This window comes from Haematobia irritans, chromosome 2 (genome assembly GCF_050003625.1).
Source record: "Haematobia irritans isolate KBUSLIRL chromosome 2, ASM5000362v1, whole genome shotgun sequence".
Taxonomy (NCBI): Eukaryota; Metazoa; Arthropoda; class Insecta; order Diptera; family Muscidae; genus Haematobia; species Haematobia irritans.
Genome location: NC_134398.1, coordinates 82,292,120 through 82,317,009, shown reverse-complemented (window position 1 = coordinate 82,317,009; position 24,890 = coordinate 82,292,120). Strand labels below are relative to the sequence as shown.

Here is a 24,890-nt window from a genome sequence, read left to right as displayed (position 1 = left end):
AATCAACAAAAAAATTTTATTAATTAGCAAAATGAATATGTCAAATGAAACAAATTCAATTCAATTCAAATGGTTCAAATTCAATCGAGGATAAAGTGTTTAATTAAATTTTCAATATTTTGAAATTTGAAATTTAACTGTCAAAAACTTATTTTTTCATTTAAAACAGCCTAATAGCGTACATCATGCATCGCAAACTCGATGGAGGATCCCGGGATGCGCTTTAGAAGAAAAGTTTGTGGAACAAGTTCTATTTTTTTCTGCACCCTCACAAAAAATCGCTTCTGTAACATATACTCCCAAACATATTTTGCTTCAAGCATATACATTTTTGGGTATTGCCCAAACATTTATATGTTTGATCTCTACCAATATATAATATGTTTGAAAGCATATTGGTCTAAACAATATATGTTTGGGTAGTCTAAGTTCCAAACATTTTGTATTTTTGCATCCAAATTCAATAATGTTGTCTTCCAAAAAACAATATGTTATTATGTGACCATATAATATATTTGGAAGCATTTTGCACCCAAAAATATTATATGCTTAAAAAAAATTTTCCCAAACAATATTGTGCTCAAAATTTTATTTATTTATTTATATATTTACAATCATAATGAATTATAAAAATAAACAGGTAATATAGGTGCTAACAACATAGGTTTTCGACCTGAATGCTCAAAATTTTGTTTCTGCCCAATTGTATATTCCCCGACATCTTACTCACTTCCACGAGATTTTTTAGTTCTTAGCACCTTTTTCTGTAATACAAACATTGTAGAAGAAATTATTCAATTTTATGATTTTTTTATTTTAATTTTACCTTTTGCCGGACGGGGATTCGAACAGCGGACCTCACAGTTTGTAAGGATCAAAGAAGTAGCTGATCAATTGCCCAAGGAAAAATAAAATGTTAATTTTGTAATAACAGACAACAACCACCAACTTAATTCAATATCGCTCCCTGTTAAATAGCGCTCCAAGCTACTAAACACATATATGTTTATAGGCTATTTCTAAATTAATATATGTTTGCATCCAAGCATATTATATTTACAAACATTTTATGTCCCAAACATAATATGTTCTAACATATTAACATATATGTCCCAAACATGTTATGCTAGTTTATGAACATTATATGCTTGCACTCAAAAATATTGTGTTTAAAAATTTATGTTCCAAACATATAATGTTTATAGCCAAACATATGAAAAACAGTCTTTTTCATCCGTGTGGGGAAAAATGACAACAATTTTACTTTTATCGTCAAATTGAAAGATTTAAAATATTAGATGTTGAATATAAACGCAATATTTCATATTTTGCTATTCGTTCGTGAATGTACGAACGAAAAATAGTAACAGAAAAATAGTAAGGTACGAATAGCCTGTTTATTTATAATATATATTTCTTTAAGTTTATAGATATTGCGATGAGGATATATTAATTGCACCAACTTAATATAGTCCATATATTCAAAAGCGAAAGGAGAAACATTTTCAAAATTTTACGAACCAGAAGTATTAAAATTGTGGAAATAACAGACGAATGGTTTTACAACATACCATTGGTCATTGGTTTAATCGTCAAAGGGAAAATTTTGAATATGATTGAGAGAGAACGATATACGTATGTTAGTCTGAATGCGTTTGAACACCCGATAAATTTGTTTACACAAAGTTAAAAACTGAATACGACAACTGTTGAGCGAAACCACCATTTATATTTATATAAAAAAGAAGAACGAAACAAAGGGCAACCTTGTTCTCCAATTATATTTTATTTTACTAATGTTAGTTCAAAGACACAACGTGTTTGTTAACAGAAATGGAATATAATAATATTCTTTGAACGAAGCAAAAAATAAGTGCCTTGTTAGATTAATAAAAAAAATAAATAAAAACTTGAATCGAATAGATCATCCAATAAAGGGAGCAGATGAGGATGTAGAAATCTGAAACAGATGTCTTCTCCTCCATACTTTTTCCATAACAACATAAAAAACCTCTAATGATAGGTTAATTAATAAGCCACTTCTTGAGTATATAAAATTTGGCTAACATTTTTAATCTTAAAGCATTTGTTTAATCCATAAAGATCCGCACCTAATACACCCTCAATAAATCGTCTCTGCAACATATACTACCAAACACATTCTGCTTCAACCACAAGAAAAATAAATTATTGCGAATTGCGATTCAGAATATTGGAACGTGGGGGATTATGTTTCATTCTAAGCATATCTTTTTATAAGGCCCCAAATAGTTCATACATTTTCGTTCTCCGCTATTTTATTATTTTTATACCCAGCTTGTCATTTCAGTTCTGAATTTGGAAATCTAGAGGTATTTTAGGACCACAAATAGGTATGCCGAAAATGGTGTGTATTGGTCCATGTTTTGGTGTAGGCCCCACATAGCCCGACCTCCTGATTTGACTGCTTGGCCTTCATGACATCGCAATTTTTATTCGAATAACCTGAAATTAAAAATCTAGAGGTATTTTGGTGTGCCGAATATGGGATGTATCGGTCCAAGGTTTATTTTAGCCTCCATATAGCCCTATCTCCCGATTTGACTTCTTGCGCGTCTAGACGTCCGAAACTTCAATCATATTATTTTGCTCTCGATTATGGTCGTGTCACTCATATTTTTTCTCTGCGTGTATTTAATATTTTGATAAATCAAATTAGCACATTTCTTTATTTTCGCTAATAGATAAAAAATGCTGACCATTTTTACTTATTTTTTGAACCTACTCTATTTTTATGGAATTAATAACCCATTGTCCATGTAGAGGTGGTTTTTAAAGTAAACAAACAATTCGCCTATAAACAATGTCCAAACCAGCATTGCCATCATGAAATTTTATTTTGGACCAAAATGTCTTGACGAGTAATTTATTGGTGTACACCATGTACATGTTATTAAAAAATAAAGTAAACCAAAATGGACTAATACGATTTAGTAGTTGGCATCGGAATCAAAACAGTTGAAAAAGTAGACTTTTTGAAAAGGTCATATTTTCTTAGTCAATATTAGATTATTTTAAAAAATATAAAACCTGACTCAAGACCTAAAGCACGAAATTTTCATCCGATTTGCTGTAACGCTTATCTCAGCAATTTAAGATTCATCTAGGTTAGGTTAAAGTGGCAGCCCGATTAAGTTTCAGGCTCACTTAGACTATTCAGTCCATTGTGATACCACATTTACCTAAAAGTACCTATTACATATGGGCACTTCTAGTTTTAACCACTTCACTATTTTTTTCTTTTGTTGAACCAGATTGTTCCAAAAACCTTAACAGACTGCCTAAGTTAACGTTTTCCAGTTCCGCCAGTAATCTAAAGCTACACGCAAAAAAATAATTCTTTCCTCCCAAACGAAATTTTAGACAAACAAAGTTCGTTTCTCATTTGCTTTTCGCTGAAAGAAAGTGTATTTGGAACAAAAGTATATACTTTTTGTGATAAACGTTTATTCTTTTGCAGGATGTAAAAACAATTTCATAAAGACTAACTCAAAAAAAAAAAAAAACATTTTTCTGGCTAATTTCATTTTCCCTAACATCTTTCTCACTTCCTCGAGGTTTTTTAGTTCTTAGCACCTTTTTCTGTAATACAAACAATGTAGAAGAAATTATAAGATTTTATAAATTTTTATATTTTTTTTTTACCTTTCGCGTGGAAGGAGAATCGAACCGCGGACCATGCAATTTGTAAGCCAACACACTATCCACTGAGCTATGTAGCCGTTATTGTCATCAATAGACAATTACCCATATAAGTTATATTTATTTAGCATAGCTTGCGGCGCCCACACGCAAAGAAAAAAAACGTTTGGAAAACGTGTGCCGAAAACGTTTTTCTTTTGTTAGAGTTTTTTGAATTGCTTCGAAAATTTTAAACTTTTATCACCAAAAAAATTCGTTTGTTACAAAATTTTTATTTTTTCAATAAAAAAAGTTATTTTTGAAACAACAACAGAGTCCATTTCGTTTATATAAAACACTGTTCTTTTCTGACTTTAGGTCTTTAATAGGACACATTTTACTGTTCAAAATTTAATATAGTACAATGTAATGTTGAACATTTTTTCGGAATCATCCGAACATATGTGGAATTATGTAAAAAAAAAAAAAACTTTGGTCGAAGCAGGGATCGAACCCACGACCCTTGCCATGAGAGTCGGACGTAGCAACCACTGCTCCACGGTGCCAAACTAAATGTTTCTGTTAAATAAACTTTGTTTATTCGGTTCATGGGCGCCGCAAGCTATGCTATACAAATATAACTTATATGGGTAATTATCTATTGATGACCATAACGGGTACATAGCTCAGTGGTTAGTGTGTTGGCTTACAAAGTGCATGGTCCGCGGTTCGATTCTCCGTCCAGGCGAAAGGTAAAAAAAATTTTAAAGATTTATAAATTCGTATAATTTCTTCTACATTGTTGGTATTACAGGAAAAGGTGTTAAGAACTAAAAAACTTGTGTATGTGAGAAAGATGTGAGGGAAAATGCAATTAGCAAGAAAAAAAATTTTTAGTTAGTCTTTATGAAATTGTTGTTACATCCTGGAAAAGAATAAATGTTTATCACAAAAAGTATATACTTTTCTTCCAAATACACTTTCTTGCAGCGAAAAGCAAATGAGAAAAGAACTTTGTTTGTCTAAAATTTCGTTTGGGAGGAAAGAATTATTTTTTTGCGTGCACGAGCCGATTAAACAAACTTTATTTAACAAAAAAATACATTTAGTTGGGCACCGTGGAGCAGTGGTTGCTACGTCCGACTTGCATGCCAAGGGTCGTGGGTTCGATCCCTGCTTCGACCAAAGTTTTTTTTTTAACATATATTCCAGATAGGGTCGGAAGATTCCGAAAAAATGTTCAACATTACATTCTACTATATTAAATTTTTACTATGAACTGTAAAATGTGTCTTATAAAACCCCTAAAGTCAGAAAAGAACAGTGTTTGATATAAACGAAATGGACTGTGTTGTTGATTCAAATATAACATTTTTTATTGAATAATAAACATTTTGTACCAAACGAATTTTTTTGGTAATAAAAGTGTAAAATTTTCGAAGCAATTCAAAAAACTCTAACAAAAGAAAAACGTTCTCGGTACACGTTTTCCAAACCATTTTTTTTTCTTTGCGTGTATATGCCCCTAAAATTCGCTTACGCCTTACACAAAATGCAGGACACTCACACAAGAGGTGTTTAATTGATTCCTTTTCCTCCGCATCATGACAGCTCATACAGTAGCCATTATACTTCGCACCAATAATTTTTGCAAATTCGCCTATCAGGCAGCGACCCGTTATAGCAGATATCAGAAGTGATATCTGACGTCTTGAGAACACTAGCATATCTAGTGTGCGGTTCAAGTTTAAATAGGGCCATATTTGCTTGGCGTCGTTACAACCCTTGCAATTCTCCCATCGAACATTTGCCATCATTGACAGCCTTCTCACGCAGTAAGAGCTTGCAGGTAGCCAAAGACATATCAACAGATTCTAGTTCCCCTGGAATATGTAAGGTAGTTCCTAGCCTTGCTAACTCATCTGCTTCGCTATTCCCCGGTATGTTCCTATGGCCAGACATCCATATTAGGAGAATATTGTACTGCTCACCCATCTCGTTGAGAAATTTGCGGCTGTTTTCGAGTTAAGGAACACAGAGTCCAAGGATTCTATTGCAGGTTGACTGTCTGAGTATATATTAATGCCAACATTTTTTGGAACATTACTTCTCAACCAATTCGCCACTTCTCTTATTGCTAATATTTCAGCCTGAAAAACACTACAGTGATTAGGTAATCTTTTCGAAGTTCCAGATCTTTAGAACATACTCCGAAACCCACTTGTCCATCCAATTTGGAGCCATCAGTGTAGAAATCTATATATCTTTTATTTCCCGGGGTCTGTGTACACCACGCCTCACTGTTGGGAATTAGAGTTTCAAACTTTTTGTCGAAAAGTGGTTTCGCCAGAGTGTAATCCACTACATTAGTCAAATCTGGCATTATTTTGAGGACCGAACTGTGACCGTACATTTTTCCGACCACAGCGAAAGCTCGCGCAGCCGCACAGCGGTTGTTGCAGCTGACTGTTTGGCAAAAATGTCTAAAGGCAATAGATGCAGCATGACATTAAGGGAATCTGTTCCTGTCTTACTGAATGCGCATAAGATACACAAGCACGCCATACGCTGAACTTTATCTAAACCTGTCGGTTGCTGAAGTGCCAGCCACCAGACTAAAACACCATATAGCATTATAGGTCTAACCACTGCCGTGTATAGCAAATGCACAATTTTTGCTTTTAGTCCCCACTTTTTTCCTATTGCCTTTTTGCACGAGTACAAAGCTATCGTGGCTTTTCTCACTCTTTCTTCAATATTAAGCTTCAAGTTCAACTTCCTGTCCAGAATAACGCCAAGGTATTTTGCACACTCACCAAAGGGAATTTCAGTACCCCCTAAGGATATGGGCTTAACCGTGGGAGTTTTGCGATCTTTGCAGTACATGACTAATTCTGTCTTTGCAGGATTTACTCCAAGGCCATTCTCTTTCGCCCATTTCTCAGTCAGCCGGAGGGCTCTCTGTATAACATCTCTGGTCATGGTGTCTTTGGCAATAATGCTCAGGGCCGGCCCCTGAGTCGATCTAGCCATATCCGTCTGTCCATCTGTCTGTGGACACATTTTTGTAATCAAAGTATAGGTCGCAATTTTAGTCCAATCAACATCAAATTTAGCACAAGTATGTGTTTTGGGTCAGAATACCACCCTATTGATTTTGGAAGAAATCTTCCGTCCGATTTAGATTCATATGACCAAAGTTTCACTCCGACTATTTTGAAATTGTGCAAAGAGAGTACAATTAACATTTTAGCAAAGTGTACCAAAGTTGGTCAAAATCGGTTAAAATTGAGACAAAGCCCCCATATATATTCTTCTGTTTTGGGCAAATATGGCAAAAATACACACACATTTTCATTTTAAACTTGCCACTAGTAAGTCGAAACATTACCCAAATTTCTCCATACATATCTATCGACCGCTAAATCATAATTGCACTTTTGCGAAATTGCATAAATATGGCTTTAGATTTAAATATTTCCTTTTATTATCGGCGTGCTTTCCGTGTTAAATTAGAAATTTTGATTTTATTCGATCTTTCTTTTTTATTATATAGAAAATAATAATTCAAGCTTGAGATCGTTTTTTGTATGTATTAGTTCCTTTTATTCTTCTATATTTCGTTTACGTTTCCTGTTCTCCTGATACTTGTTGATATACATTTGTTAAAATCTTTAATTATTTAGAAACAAATTTTTAAAATAAAATCAATAGTATTTATTAGAATAAGCCACTATAATTATTCATAATTTGATAAATAATTTATATTTCTGGATAATTATCGTTGACCTTTTTATTTATCTTTAAGAATTATTTTTCATAGTTTTGGCTATAGGTCGATTAAAAAACATAGATATGATGTTTTTCTTTTATTTTCGTCAAAACCGTTTTCAAGGATTTGTTCTGGTGTACACAGCTTCACATTTATAATATAATAACGATCTCGAGCTTGAATAATTATTTTCTATTTAATAAAAAAGAAAGATCGAATAAAATCAAAATTTCTAATATAAATATTTCCTTTTTTATTAACATTGTGCTCCGTCCTAGGAAATTATCCAATATACATTTTTGCAGAAGTCTAAAAATGGTGTCCAAATATATTTACCTTTGTATATGGCACCCAACCATTAGCGTAGCTAGACAATTTTTCTAGGGGGGGCTATAGCCCCCCTAGCTAAAACTTTATAGACTGAACTTATAGGTTCAACTAATGTTTTATTTCATAAAATTGAATAAAAAATATACATCAAAATAACTCGACAATCAATTTATAATAAAGCAACTAAAAGTACCCTACGGGAAATTGGTGCAAATTGCCACTGACGGACCTATCACAGAACTGATACCTGTGCTCCAGTTAGTTGCAATTTTCACATTTAGTGAAATAAAATTATCAGAATAACCTTTTGTTCGACATATTTCAAAAGTTTTTTTTTTTTCATTTCGGGTTCGATTAGGAGCCCAAATTGAAAGAGATTTCTAAGGGTTTGTCCGAGACTGGTTCCTGAGGACCTGTTTATGGGTTGCTCCTGCTAAATTGTCCCAGGACGTGTCCTTTGGGATGAGTCCAAGACGCGTCCTAAAATGTAAGTTTACTCCGTCAATGACAAACCCATGTTAAAGTGGACGGTCCCTTCCATACGTTTTGATCAGAACAGGGACTGGTCCATACACACCAGGGACTAGTCCTGTACCAGTTCTGTGGTTGATCCATTTCCCGTAGGGTAGTTCCACACTTTTCCCAGCAAAAAATTGGGAGTTGTTCTAAAGGCACAACTTTAAAAGCACTTCCAAAAATGTCCTCACAAAGAAGTTAACTATTTTAACTACACAGGAAGTTTTTTAGTTCATTTTTTTATATTTTAATGCGTAATTTTTTTGTTTTATTTTTTCAAATAGTTTCAAAAAAAAGAGTAAGAATAAATAAAATGGTACAAATTATTCAAATTTTGCCACATAAATGCTAATCCATTATATAAAAATCGATAATATTTGAAAAAACGTTTCAAACAAGCGTTAGAATGCATTAAAAATCATAAAAAAGTGTAAAAATTATTTATTTGGGAAAATATTCAGATCACACCTTAAGAAGTGATGCAAATTCATTGCAACGGTTGTTGAATCGGTGGACATTCGTTCTATGACAAGTTCATATTACATTCATCCCTTCTCCGCCAAGTTTGTACCATTTCCAGACCCAAGAAGAACATTTTCACTTCTTTTTTGGCGACGCTTTTTTGCAGCATTATTAAAATATTAATTTATGAAAGAATAGTTTTAATATCAATTACTATTTTTTATTCAACTAAATCATAAGTTCAACCACAGCTTTATTTCATAAATATCAGACTTCTACCACAACCCAAGTAATTCGATTGTGCATGAAAGTCTTTAGTGAAACTTTTTGCGTTGTACGAGTATATACTTGTTTAATTTTTATAAAAATGTAAAATTGTAAATAGGTTTTCAAATTCTGGGGGGGCTAAAATTTTTCTGGGGGGGGGTCTACGCCCCCTCCCCAGAGGCCTTCCTACGCTTATGCACCCAACATGAAGGATTTGAGATGGTATCGAAAATCTAGATCTACAATGTGGTACAGGGTATAATATAGTTGGGAGCCACCGTGGTGCAATGGTTAGCATGCCCGCCTTGCATACACAGGGTCGTGGGTTCAAACTCAGTTTCGACCAAACACCAAAAAGTTTTCCATCTCAGTAATGCCGGTGACATTTCTGAGTGTTTCAAAGCTTCTCTAGGTGGTTTCACTGCAATGTGGAACGCCGTTCGGACTCGGCTCTAAAAATGACGTCCCTTGTCATTGAGCTTAACATAGAATCGGGCAGCACTCAGTGATAAGAGAAGTTCACCACTGTGGACTAAATAGTCTAAGTGAGCCTGAAATATCGGGCTGCCACTACACCTAATCTAACCTAACCTAACCATAGATAACATATGTTGTGAACGAGTCCTTATTTTTTATCTGCTATGACATCTGTGAAATATATTTATTTTTCATCGTGTAAAAAATGTCGAATTATGTACCAGAAAGTGTGCGTTTGCGGAAAGCATTATTTGTTGTTTTCATTTGAAGAAAAGTGCTGCAGAGTCGCATCGACTGGTGATCATGATGGTTTCAAAGGTTCAGAAATAATGATTTTGATGTGAGAAATGAAGAACGGGGAAGACCACAAAAAGAGTTTGAAGACGCCGAATTGCAATTGAGATGACACTTTGAGTTAAAGCAAGTGGCAGCAATGTTAAATGTTGCACAACAAACAATTTCTGACCGTTTAAAAGCTAAAAGAAAGATACCATTAACCCTCTAATGCCCCAATTTTTTGCCAGCTTCTTAATTTTTCAATGTTAACGACACAAAAGCAAGAGAACTAAGCAAGGCAAAATTATACCGTAAAATTCAGCATATGCTGCAAAGCCTCTTGAATTTCAAATAAGTTTTCTCTTTATTTTCAAATAAGTTTTCTTTTTATTTTGCCCATTTTTGTTGTCTTAAGGTGTGTTTTACTAAAAGCCTCCTTATTAAATGAAGACTAAAGGCGTGCTTGGGCATTAGAGAGTTAATAACACTAGTTTACAAAATAATTTTTTTCATGTACATTTGATGAGATGTGACTTTTCTTATGTATTTTGATCTGCTGAACTCGAAAAAAATTTAAACATTTTTATGGAACATTTTTGAAATATCCCGTTTTTTTTTCGATCTTTTTTCACTAACGAAATTATATCTCGAGTTAGAAATGTCCGACTATACCGTTGTTTATATTTAAATGAAAGGTATTAAAATGACGAATAATCGTGTATAATTGGATATGTAATAAGTTAAGTGGTTCAAAAATATTGATGTAAAAAGGGCAAATTTTCCAAAAAAATCATGTTTTACAGTGGTCATTTTTCGCCGGAAAAGTACAAACCATTGAAAAAATGTTTTTCTTCATGGTCGTGTAGATGATACTCTAACGTAAGTAATAAGACCAACTAAAAGAAAAACGACCGAAAACTGACAAAGTTATAAGCAATTGAGTGAACAAATCTGATGTCAAATCATACAAATATGAGCAACTCACCAACACAAAATGCATTTTTCGGTCGTTTTTTTTTTCTAGTTGGTCTTATTACTTACGTTAGAGTACCACCTATACGACCATGAAGAGAAACTGGATGTTTTTGCAATGGTTTGTACTCTTCCTGCGAAAAATGGTCACTATGAAAATTTGCCTTTTTACATTTGAACCACTTAACTTATCACAAATCCAATTATACACGATTATTCGTCATTTCAATACCTTTAATTTAAGTATCAACAACGATATAATCGTTTCTAACTCGAAATATAATTTGTTTAGTGAAATAAGAGCGAAAAACAAAAAATAACGGGATATATCAAAAACTGTTCCATAATTTTTTTTTTCGAATTCAGCAGATCAAAATATATAAGAAAAGTCACCTCTCATCAAATGTACATTTTCAGTGTAAACTAGTGTAATTAGTGTTTTATTTAAAAAAAATCATTCTTACCGGTATACCTGGTAATTTTAAACGGCTAGAATTTATTGTATCACGCGATTTCGCCGAAATATTTAATAATTTTACAGCCAGTTTATATCAGGCCATTTTTATGGTCCTTACAAGACATTCTCCCATTTTTGATTTAGCTCGACAAAATCGAACGAAAACCCAGTCGATAGAAAAGTAGTCCCTCGATTTCGAATCAATTTGGGTTTCTGTTTCTTTTTTTTTTTTGAAAGTTCGTATCGTTTGTAACAATGCATATTTTTGAAGGTAGTTTCAAGATATCAGGTGATTGAAATTTTTTCATTTGATCAGAACCTTGGTTTTTCGGTATTTGCTTAATGAAGTAGGCGGGTTTGTCATCTCCCCCCTGCCATTCAGCATTTCTTCAAACTATGGTTATAATGGGTGGTTAAATTGTAAGGGCCGATGTTGAATGTGAACCACGCCAAGTTTTTTCCGAATTTTATTTGACATTTCTCTATTTCAGACTTACTCAATTTGAACCATGGAGAGATACACAATCCAACAACGTGTTAAATGGTTCCAAGAAATGGCAACAGTGGATGATCAATTTTCGAAGAAAATCATCTTCAGTGATGAAGCAAATTGTCACCTCAGTGGATTCGTCAATAAACAGAATTGCCCCATTTGGGCGAATGAGAACCTAAGAGTGATTGTCGAAAACCAATGCACCCACAAAGAGTGACTGTTTGGTGCGGTTTATGGGCTGGCGGCATCATCGGGCCGTATTTTTTCCAAAATGAAGCCGGTCAGGCAGTTACTGTGAAAGGTGTTCGCTATCGTGAGATGATAACGAACTTTTTATGGCCCGAATTGAAAGATATGGATGTGGACGATATGTGGTTTCAGCAGGACGATGCCACTTGCCACACAGCTAACGAAACAATGGCTCTTTTGCGCAACAAATTCAATGGCCGTGTTATCTCACGTAATGGCGATGTCAATTGGCCGCCAAGATCATGTGATTTGACACCGTTGGACTTTTTTCTTTGGGGTTATTTGAAAGAAAAGGCACTGAAAAAACAGTGAACCCACAAGGAAGAAAACTTTCGGTTAATTTTAGAAAATTTTGAATATTTGTAGAAAATTTTAACTAAACAGTATTACAAACGTTGGCATCACGCCGATGTCATAAAAATAAGTAAATATTTTTCGACAAATTCAAGAAAATTTATTAGACATAGCTAAGTTTTTTCACTTGTTAAAGAAAATTTTGTTGTTTGAAGGAAAAACTTGGAGTTCAAAATTGCAAGAATGTCTTTAGTGACATACGAAGTTCATGATGGACGCCTTTTTGCTAAAATTTACAAATTTAAAGAAATTCTGAACTATTTTGTGGAATACACGAATTTAGTTAATCTTTATGCTTCATTTGAGTATATTTTTTCCTCGGTTTTAGTTAATTTAACTAACGCAAACAAAAAATTATTAAAGTAAAGGCAACTTTCTCCAAACATAATAATTCCATGAACTAAGATAAAGTTAAATTGGCTTTAGTGAAATAGAGAGTTCACTTTTTTTTGAGTGGGTGTACGTCGATAAGCCAGAAACAATTCAAGAGCTAAAGGATGAGATAATTCGGTACATTAACGGCATAGAACCTCCATTATGCCTCAGCGTCATCGAAAATTTGGACCATCGGATGACGGTGTGTCACCGAGGTCGCGGCGCCCACACCGAAAGAATTTTCTTCGTAAAAAGAACGAAAAATTTCGTTAAAAGTACGAAATTTGTCATTGTTTTACAACCAAAGAAACTTTTCATTAAAAGTACGAAATATTTCGTACTTTTTACGAAGAAAAGTTCTTCAAAAATTTTCGTAGTTTGTAAGAAAAAAATTCGTACTTTTTATGAAGAATCTTCGTACTTTTTAAGAAACAATTTCGTTCTTTTTATGAAAATGTTTCGTACTTTTTATGAAAAATTTTCGTAGTTTTTATGAAAAATGTTCGTACTTTTTATGAGAAACTTTCGTACTTTTTTCTGAAAAATGTTCGAACTTTTAGAAAAAAAAAATATAGTCGAAAGTGCATTTGGTTGTAGTTGCAAGTGTGAAAAATGACATCACTACTTTACATCTTAAGTTTTTGAATAATTTTTAGTTTTATTGCTTCACTTTTATTCATAGCGCGCTATCACCCAAATGAGAAGTAGCATAGACTTGCATAAAAAATAGAATAAAGGAATACACTCAAGCACATTATAAAAGACAATTTAATGCCGCGAACGGAAATTTTACAACTTCAATGAAACTTCTTCGTTATTTCAAAGAAAATGTTTCGTACTTTTTATGAAGAAATTTTAACGCAGAATGTTTCGTAAAATATTCGTATAAACTTCTTCACAAAATTCATGAAATATGAAGAAAGTTTCGTTAAAAGTACGAACTTTTTACGAAGAAAAGTTAATGTAGAATGTTTCGTAGAAGTTTCGTATATTCGTAAAATGTTCTTCGTAAAATTTACGAAAATGAATGAAAATTTCTTTATTTTAATGAAGAATTCAGGAAGAATAGTTAATGAAGAATTCTTCGTAAAATTAACGAAGAGAATTCTTTCGGTGCATTTGGCCGATATTTTGTTCCATACATAATTGAGTAATACCAATATATCATAATAAAATAAAATTACAATAATTTTCTAAATAGTTTGTGTTTTATTCAAAATCAGCATCGGCCCTTGAAATTTTAACCACCCTTTACATCAATGAATAAATGTTCTGGTTTCTTCACATCTACAAGAATTTATATATTCTCTTTTTGAGGTATCACACAATGCTACGCCAATGTGGAATGCATTCCATATATTAGTTAACATTTTCCTATGTTTATGTACCACTATACTACAGAATGAAAAAATTAACTGAATTGAATTCATATATGGAATGATTTTATTGAACTTTTTTCATTCATTTGGACAAATCTTATATATTTGTGGTAAACCTTTTACTTCCAAATTAGAACTGCTTAACTTCGTTTTAAAATATAATTTCATGTATTTATATAATCAATTTTTCTTCAATAAAAAACATGTTTTATTAATATATTAATGCCCATGTTCCCAAATCCACTTCCAGGTGAATGTGAATCAATTCCACGATTTTCGTGTCCTACAATCCACTTTCACCGGAATTTTCGTGAAATCAATTCACTTGCAAAAGTCTTGGTGAAAGTTGAATTATGTCCAAGATGGGTGTATTTCCGGTTAAAAAAAGTACTCGCGCAAGGCCGTATTCAGGGGGGGGGGGGATGAGGGGGATCAAACCCCCTCCGAAATGAATGAATATTTTTATATAAATAAATATATATTTTTAGCCGCATAGAAAAATCTTATCGAAGATGTTGAAGAAAAGCTTAAGGTTTTATTTTGAAAAACGCTTACCTATAAAACTTGCAGAAATCATAGAATACTAGTTGAAAAGCCCGTCAAACGACGGTCGAAAAAAAACAAATTGTTTTTGTTCTCGCACCACAAATTTAATTTTTGGAAAATGCATATTCTTTTAAAAATATTGGTCACTTTGCCACCCAGCAAAAAAAGAGCTTCCAAAAAAATAGTTTGGATCCCCAATCTGTGATCCCGAAGTAGTGCAAATTTGGATCATCTCCAATGATTTTTACATGGGCTTGTCATAGGACGGAAGTACTCCCTTTTTGGATCCTTTGCATTGCTTTAGAAGTTGTGCTCTGGAAGTTAATTTGAATGAAGAAATTTAAAAAGCGAAAAAAAAATTTTTCAATCAATTTCACTTTTTTTCATCCATATGTTTATTATTATTATTATTACACTATTATTTTCCTATTATCTAATTTTTACAATTTGAAAAACTTTTTCGCTCCGACCAGGGATTGAACCTGGGTTTACTGGCACCATAACAGAACGCCTTAGCACACTCAGCCACAAACGCCATTGAACATAAAGCGTCGAAAGGTCAATTCAAATGTTTGTGATATGATCGTAATACGACACCAAGGAATAACATTCTAATTGCTTCTCGAGATGTTCTTTATTAGTATGACCGAAAAAATAAGAAACGCAGGTTCAAATCTCACCAGCGACAATTTTTTTATCAAACATTTTTCTAAAGAAATATTTTTTTATGTTATGCATCGTTTTTATTTTTTATTTTCGGCATATATTTTCGTATAAATATATTTTTTCCATTAAAAATCAACAAAAAAATTAAAAATTCTCGTAATTTGCAAAACCTTCTCAAAAGAACTTCCATGGAAGCAAAAAAGTCAAATGGCACAGGTTCAAATACCAGCGGGGATGAAATTTATTTTTTATTATTTTTTTTTTACTTTTTTATTTATTTTCTATTTTTTTAATTTTTTTATTAGTTTTCTATTATTTTGTAAAATTTAATTGTACAAAATTTGCACATAAAATAGCCTGATTGCGTTCTTTCTAATACTTGTCCACAAGGACTGCATCGGAAGTAGAAAAAAATCATTGGGGGATCCCAAGATGCGCTTTAGAAGAAATGTTTGTGTACTTGTCCAAAAGGACTGCATCGGAAGTGGAAAAAAATCATTGGGGGATCCCGCGATGCTCTTTAGAAGAAATGTTTGTCGATTTGTCCAAAAGGACTGCATCGGAAGTTGGAAAAACTCGATGGGGGATTCTGGGATGGGCTTTAAAAGAAATGTTTGTGGAACAACTTCCAATTTTTTTTGCTGGGCAGTTACTCAGGGATGGAAAATACAATTTTTAAGAAAGTACAAAAAAGGTATTTTTTGAGCGGAAACGTACTTTTTACTAAATTTCAACAAAAATTTCACTGGAAGATTATTGTCAAGAGACTGAATTTTAAAGAAAATAAAATTTTGACAAAATTTTCTATATAAATAAAATTTTGCAAAATTTGTTCTATAGAAATAAAATTTTGCAAAAATTTCCTATAGAAATAAAATTTTTACAAAATTTTCAATTGAAATAAAATTTTGACAAAATTTTCTATAAAAATAAAATTTTGCAAAAATTCTATATAGAAATAAAATTTTGACAACATTTTCTACCGAAATAAAAAATCGATAATATAGAATCGCATTCTTTTTTCGACTAAAACATTCTTGTAGTTCACTAAAATCCTATTTTTGACTATATCTTTTACAAAATCGAGATTTTCTTCCCACATGAACATGTCTGTTTTGCCATATTTGTAAAAGACTATTAGCAAATAAGGTTGATAAAGACTTTCTCAAAATATTAAAATATTTTGTCAAAGCCATTGTACCATAAATCTGATATCGACTCAAAAATGTCTACACAAAAGGTACTAAATCCTTCGCGGGGGTACTACGGTACTGACCGGGGTGAAAAAGTATTGAAAAAAGTACTATAGTACTGCATTTTCCATCCCTGATCATCCGAACGTTCATTTTCAACAATGAAGAGATTAAAGACGTATCTTAGAAATTCGACTAGCGAGAGTAGACTCAATGGATTGACATTAATTTCGGTTCATCGCCGAATAAATGTGCCGACTAAAGAAGTCATTGAATTATTTGCTGCCCAAAAAGCCCGTCGGCTCAATTTAATATTATAAAACAAGTAAGGAAAGTCTAAAGTCGGGCGGGGCGGACTATATTATACCCTGCACCACTTTCACGCAGAGAAGGAATATGATCACCTCAACCATGTTTCAAGAGCAAAATGTTATTTTTGTATGGTGACCATGTAACATGTTTGTCAGTAAAATGTTATTTTCTCGTCAAATATCACCTGCTTGCCGAAATCAGATACATGATTTCCGAGAAAATAACATGGTTGCGAAAACCATGTTACATGGTCACCACCCAAAAATAACATTTTGCTCTTAAAACATGTTTGAGGTGATCATATTCCTTCTCTGGGTGTTGTAGATCTAAATTTTCGATACCATATCACATCCGTCAAATGTGTTGGGTGCTATATATAAAGGTTTGTCCCAAATACATACATTTAAATATCACTCGATTTGGACAGAATTTGATAGACTTCTACAAAATCGATAGACTCAAAATTTATGTCGGTTAATGCACTAGGGTGGAACACAATGTTAGTAAAAAAATATGAGAAACATTTAAATCTGAAGCAATTTTAAGGAAACTTCGCAAAAATTTATTTATGATTTATCGCTCGATATATATGTATTAGAAGTTTAGGAAAATTAGAGTCATTTTTACAACTTTTCGACCATTGACCATTTTTGTCGAAATCAGAAAAACATATATATGGGAGCTATATCTAAATCTGAACCGATGTCAACCAAATTTGGCACGCATAGCTCCTATGCTAATTCTACTCCCTGTGCAAAATTTCAACTAAATCGGAGTTAAAAATTGGCCTCTGTGGTCATATGAGTGTAAATCGGGCGAAAGCTATATATGGGAGATATATCCAAATCTGAACCGATTTCAACCAAATTTGGCACGCATAGCTACAATGCTAATTCTACTCCCTATGCAAAATTTCAACAAAATGGGAGCAAAAATTTGGCCTCTGTGGGCAATTGAGTGTAAATCGGGCGAAAGCTATATATGGGAGCTATATCTAAATCTGAACCGATTTGGCTGATATTTTGCAAGTTTTTCGTGACTCTTAAAATATTCGGATGTACGGAATTTGAGGAAGATCGGTTGATATACACGCCAATTATGACCAGATCGGTGAAATATATATATGGCAGCTATATCTAAATCTGAACCGATCAATAGGGATCGTCTTTGAGCCGAAACAGGACCCTATACCAAATTTTAGGACAATCGGACTAAAACTGCGAGCTGTACTTTGCACACAAAAATACACCAACAGACAGACAGACGGACATCGCTAAATCGACTCAGAATTTAATTCTAAGCCGATCGGTATACTAAAAGATGGGTCTATGACCACAATTTCTTGGCGTTACATACAAATGCACAAACTTATTATACCCTGTACCACAGTAGTGGTGAAGGGTATAAATATTGTATACATACCTATATATAAATAAAATTTTCTACACATGAGATTGTATGAACAGCGTTGCCAGAATTGTTTCACCAAAAACCGCTAGATTTGCCCAAAAAAATAGCTAAAAAAAGCTAAAAAGTTCTAAAAAATAGCTAGAAAAAAAGCTAAATTTTTTTGTATCAAAAGTCACATTTTTGATTGAAATTTAACAAACTTAAAGGCTTTATATCACTTACAATGCATATTATTTTCATTTTAATTCCACTTCTGTGAGACTGTAACAATATCTAAGGCATAGTAGCTCTGTTTGCGTATTCGATACATTTTGATTACTATCACAAATTTTTTACTGGAAGTCCTTCGTTTTGTGGGAGCTACCTTCCCAACACCTTTATTTTATTTACTTGTTATTTTAAAATATTAAATGATCTAAGCATGCTTTGGATTTGGTAAAAAATGATTTGTCATTTTTTTAAAATAAAATTTTAGTTTGGTTTTGAAATTGTGAAAAATTCGAAATACATTACTTTTATTTAAATTGTAAAAAATACCTATAGTTTACATTTCCCAGTAAAAACATTTTCCTTTTCTTCATGAGCTATCAAAGTGCTTTAAAAACGTGCTAACGCCAACTTAAATTTCCAAATTCAGACTCGACTTCAAGTAGAAATTATTGTATATATATGTTTTTAAAATAAAGTGTTGAAAAACATCTTCTATTTTTGAACGCTATTTTGGTTTGTGGTTAAGATGCAAAAACTCCTCACATTTAAAGACTATTTCATTAATTCTTCCTTCTTTCATGAAAACATACCCATTTTTAAGTTGAATCACTTAATTATAAGGACAAAACGACTTTATCGTCTTTTGGACAAGGAAAACAGTTTATATAAAAGAAATTCACAAATGCTATTATAACCAAAATTCGCGTGCGTATTTTAAGGCGATGAAATCTTTGGCCTCACGACAATATTTTTTCAGTGCACAAAGCGATTCACATCTACTATTTTAATTTAGTAATATCGTAATAACTTTAGAATATTATAATAACATAAAAAGGATAAACGAGTCAAATGATAATATTCCCAATAATTTACTGACAGTCTATCTAACAAATTTGTATGGTAATAGTAGATTTAAATTTTACGATAACTTTTATGTATATAATGAAAAAACTTTACAACAAGGTGTATTTGCTACAAAAATGCCCGCATAATGGCTGGAATCATTATTAATGTTTCAACTGAGCTTTGAAATATGTGGAAACCCTTATTCTTGCAGCAAGGCTTAGATAAAAACGCCGATTTATCCATATTTCAATAGAAACATATCGAAAATAAAAAAAGCCAAAAATAGCTAAAAGGGTCATGAAAAAAAGCCAGAAAAAAGCTAAAAGCTAAATGCATTTTTTCCCCGCTAAACGTCTTCAAAAAAAGCCAAATCTAGCGGGAAAAAAGCTAAATTGGCAACGCTGTGTATGAATATTTTTTTTTAAAGTTTAGAAAATTTTGAATATTTTTGGAAATTAATTTTGTTTTGTTATTGTTGGTTTTGTTCTTTAAGCATTGTTGTTGTTTTTTGATTTCAGCTTAAAACCATGCATTGACTAAACTACAAGTGTAGCTTAACCAACAGAGGAAAAGAAATTATTGGAAAATTTTAACTAAACAGTATTATAAACGCTGGCATCACGCCGATATCACAAAAATAAGTAAATAATATATTTTTCGACAAATTCAAGAAAATTTATTAGACATACGAGGGCAGTTCGGAAACTTCTTAGTCTAGCACAAAAAGCGCGGTATAAACAGAAAAAAGTTAAGTATTTTGGAAACTTCCATCTCTGTTATGAACACTAGTTAATCTTATCTCAAATGATCGAGTCCATTTAATTTTGCATGAAGAACTACAGATGAAAATGCTTTCTGCAAGATGGGTGCCGCATTTGTTAACAGTCGATCAAAAACGCATAAGAATGAGGAGGAAGTGCCCCAAAGAAGGCAAAAACAATTCAATCGGCTGGTAAGGTTATGGCAACGGTTTTTTGAGACTTCAAAAGTATTTTATTGATTGACTATCTCCAAAAGGGTAGAACAATAAATTTATCCTTTTGGATAAATTAAATGTACAAATTCGAGAAAAACGTCCTAGCTTACAACACAAAACAATAATTTTTCATCAAGACAACGCACCAGCGCACAAGAGTGTTTTAACAATTGCTAAAATCAACGAATTAAAGTGCGAGTTGCTTGACCACCCACCTTATTCTCCTGATTTAGCTCCCAGTGACTTTTACTTGTTCCCAAATCTAAAAAAATCCTTGCTGGCAAGATGCAATTGCAGTTGTAAACAACTATTTTGAAGACCTTGAGGAAAACTATGTTAATCAAGGGATAGAATTGCTAGAAAAGCGTTGGACTAAGTGTATTGAAGTTTCAGGAGATTGTATTGAAAAATAAAAATATTTTTAAAAAACTAACTATTCTCTTTCATTGATAGGCTAAGAAGTTTCCGAACCGCCCTCGTAATTAATTTTTTTCACTTGTTAAAGAAAATTTTGTAGTTTGAAGGAAAAATTGGAGTGCCAAATGGCAAGAATGTCTTTAGTGACATACGAAGTTCATGATGGAAGCATTTGTAGTAAAAGTTACAAATTAAAAGAAATAATTAACTATTTTGTGAGAAATACGAATTTAGTAAATATTTATGCTTAATTTATGTATATTTTCCCGTTTTTTAGTTAATTTAACTAATGTACGCAAAAAATTATTAGAGTAAAGGAAACTTTCTCCAAACATAATAATTCCATAAACTAAAATAAAGTTAAATTTGCTTTAGTGAAATAGAGAGTTCACTTTTTTTTGAGTGATTATCAATAATCAGGTAATATTAGCTTCACTGCATATTATCTGATAATTGAAGATTCCAAAATGAAGACGAATGAAGAGGTTGTTATTCTGCTGCCGTTTTCTTTTTTTATATACCATCACGAAAATTGCTAGACTTATTGTTTGTTGTTTATGTTTAATAATTTTCAAAAAACTAAAAATTTTCTCACTAATTTAAAATAACAAATATTTTATATATTATTTATTATATTATTTTTTAACAATCTCTCCGTATACCATAACAATACGATTCCAACCAAAAAAACAATCCACGCTCAAACATATCGATTACATCGATGACAGATATCGATTATAGGTAGATAAAAGAAATAACAAGTGTGTTTCCTTAATTTTTGAAAGGATTGAATACATCTTAGTACGAATGAACTAAAATATTTCTCTATTCCAAGTGTTATTCTTATGTATGATAAGCTTTCTATAATAAAGGAAGTCAGAATTATCATTTTATAAGAAATTTTACTAAATTTGAGGAGACTTGGCTTTAGTTCGGTATTTATTTTTACGTATGCTTTGATATCAGTGAATAAAATTTTCTTGTTCAGTATTACATTCTTATAACCATCGAAGAAAACAGTATTAGTAAAATTCCATGCCTTATTCTAGTTAATGAACTATTCCTAACTGCTTTCAGTTTAGGATTTTTTTACTGAAACAAGTAAATTTTATTATTTCACACAAAAATTTAACTTAATGGAAATGAAATGGCTAAACTAAATTGATGACTGCTGAGTCGGGTTGATGAACAATGCTGAAGTCGGAGTCGAACAAATTTATATTTCAATTCTATATTTCGTATCATCTTATAGTGCAATTTACTCACTATAAATGCTATATTGTAATTAATTTGATAATATTTTTACATATAAACATTGAATCAAGTGCAAAGAACACAACTAGGGGATTTTTCCTTAAATTACTTTTTATTTACCTGGAGGTTTGGTAAAATTGCCACTGATTTCCAGACTTTCGAAACTATGATATGTCGTATCGGACTCGTCGCGTCTGCAATAGGAAGTGGCATTTCCCTTACTAAACATTTCTCCATCGTTGCAACAGCGTCTAATGCAGGCCATTCGGCGACATGTGGTGGCCACCTCATCACAGACTCTCACTAAATATTCCTGTTCAAGCTCAGACGAAGAGCTACTCATATTGTCCACGGCTTCAATACAATACTGATTCGATTTGAACACTTTATTCAAAGGCCTCAGATGTAGGCTTCCATTACTGAGAGAAAACTTAAATTGATTTAGTTTATATTCGACTAGAACTCTGTCGCGTGGACAGTCGATTGAATTGTCGTTAAATATGACAGCGGTTTTGAAGAACGGTTGATATAAATGAAAATTTGATATGCCCAAACGGTTCGGCACACACTTGTGTTGGCCGCTATCATAGTAGAAATTATGGGGACAGCATTTTTGAGTAAAAGCGATTGGTCGTTTCGATCCATGACCCGCGGAACATGAAATTGAAATGATTTTATCGCGCCCATGTCCCATTAAACAAGAATCAAAGGCTATATTTATATTTTCGCCCCTTGAAAAACTATTCATAAATGGGTTTTCACATAGGGGAATACTTGAGTTGGACTCATGATCCTCGGATCGTCGTATACCCAATCCATAGACTGGGGAAGTGTCTTCAATCCATTTTTCCTGAGTTTCATATTGAGGCGTTGCTGTTGTCTCTTCGTTGATGTCTTGAGTCACACAGGCAAAGTTTATCGGACCTAGGGGACCTCCCGGTATCTGAACAAGTTTCCAATCCGATGAGGGACAACAAAGAGGGATGGTGTATTTATCATCTACTTTATCTCCTGTTGTTGCCTGCACTCCAGCAAAGAATAACAGCAACCCTGTTATCAATTGCATTGATCTTTTAAGTGGTCCGCCTAGGTCTAGGCACTGAAATTTGCGATTCTGTTTTCTGTAACCCATGAACTGATAAAAGTTCGTATGACGTTTTTTTGCTAGCAGCGACATTGATTCAATTCGGCATTTTTCACAAACTATTCACGATATTGGTCACATTGGTAACGCCATCAATTCAGATAAGGGCAGGCATTACGGAAGCGAAGTGTATGTGTTTGATAGGTCTGGCGATCACAAAATACAGCCGATCGGTGCCACTTTAAGAGGTGTCGTTTGTTGTGGGTTGTTTACCAATCAATACCCTAATCTAATCAGAGACAGGGGAGTCTAGAAATTTATTTTGTTTCGAGAGTGACTGCTCTCTCACATTTACACTTGAGGTAAGATATTTTTTTAAATTAAAAATACCAAAATATTTTATTTAAATAAACAAAGAACAAATGATGATGTTGATGGCAATGATTCCAAACAATTGGTGCCTCTTCCTTCTCCCCGATTAGCGGAAGGAACGCGAAAAATTACACTTGCACTACACTTGGGGGCTCGAAGCCGTCCGCACGGTTAAAGTTCTCATTGGCAACTGATTACTGGCCTCTAATGCTCAGTCCTTTAGAGTGGAAGACGGCTAAGAGCTCAGTAGAGTGTTCTCAGCGGCATATTGTTTATGAATGAATGATGGAATGGCCAAACGTTTGGGTTGGGTCTGTTGTTGTTATAAACAAGCAACACCTTCCACATATTTTGCCACTCGATTCTCAATTACTAAAGCATAATATTTGAGATAAGCTCCTTCAAAGAGGAGTCATATATTTTCTCTTAAGTTATGGGGCATTTGTAGCTAGAGTCGCCACAATAGAATATTAATCGCTTGCCCCAATGGACATATGCTCTAATTCTTCTTTAATATCTTTCGCTTTATAGCTCTCACTGTTCAATTAGTGAAGCTTTAGATATTATACGAGGTCCCCATAAAAAGTTTGCTCCAACGCTGTATATTGTTGTTAATATACCCATTAAATTGTAATAGTGTTTAAAAAAAAACAGGGTAATAGATAGATTGTATTAAAATGTAGAAATAATACACACAAAAAACCCCGTAGTTAAACTACGCTTTTACTTATTTTTATTGCAAAAAAATTATTTTGTTTGTAGTTAAATGATATTATTTTTGTCTAAATTTTCAACAGCTTAAGTATATTCAAGTATGTTTCAAACATTTTGTGAATTAATGTGGGTATAATGTTCAATGACCGTACACATAAGTTCAGTATGAACTAAAGCAACAGAGACATTTCTTACGATTTCCAAAAAAGAGTAAGAATGAACTACTGTATGGTTAAAATAGTCATAATTTGGCGTCAATGATTTTTTTCTTTACTTTCAATTAATTTTTTTTCTTCTATGAAGAACTGCAGTTAAAAAGTACAACAGCACACAAAAAAAAAATTTTATTTCAATCACGAAAATCGCGGATTCAATCATTTTTTTAATTGAAATGTCTTCAATCACGAAAATGATAGTATCAATCACCCATTTTGATTGAAAACCAACACGATTTTCAATTAAAAATTTAATTGACTTTTGTCACGGAATCAATTAATTGTGTGATTGAATCAATTAAAAAGGTGATTGATTTTTAACATAAAACTCAATCACAGTTTTAATTGAATCAATTAAAATTTTAATTAATTTCGCGACAAAAAATCAATCAACTATTTGTTTCATTCAATTAAGCAATTAATTGAAATTGGCTATAAATTTCAATCAAAAAATTTATATATTGCGACCACAAAATCGTATTTAGTTTTATTTGAAATAAAAGAAAATATGTGCTTCTTATAAAACTATTTTATTTTATTTGCAAAATATTTTATAAATAAATTTACAAAAAATAAATTTGCAAAAGGTGCCTACACCCTCAAAAAAAATCGCTTCTGTAACATATACTCCCAAAC

At 32.6% G+C, this 24,890-nt stretch overlaps 1 protein-coding gene across 1 annotated transcript in view; it reads right to left on the bottom strand.

Annotated features, from left to right (window-relative positions):
- mthl15 (methuselah-like 15) overlaps positions 1–23,525 on the bottom strand; it is a 161,124-nt gene extending 137,599 nt beyond the window's left edge. The window contains exon 1 of the mRNA XM_075295434.1: positions 21,990–23,525. Coding sequence (XP_075151549.1) covers positions 21,990–23,046 — 1,057 coding nt within the window. The 5' untranslated portion in view covers positions 23,047–23,525. The remainder of the gene's footprint in view (positions 1–21,989) is intronic.
- Positions 23,526–24,890: the final 1,365 nt, after the last annotated feature.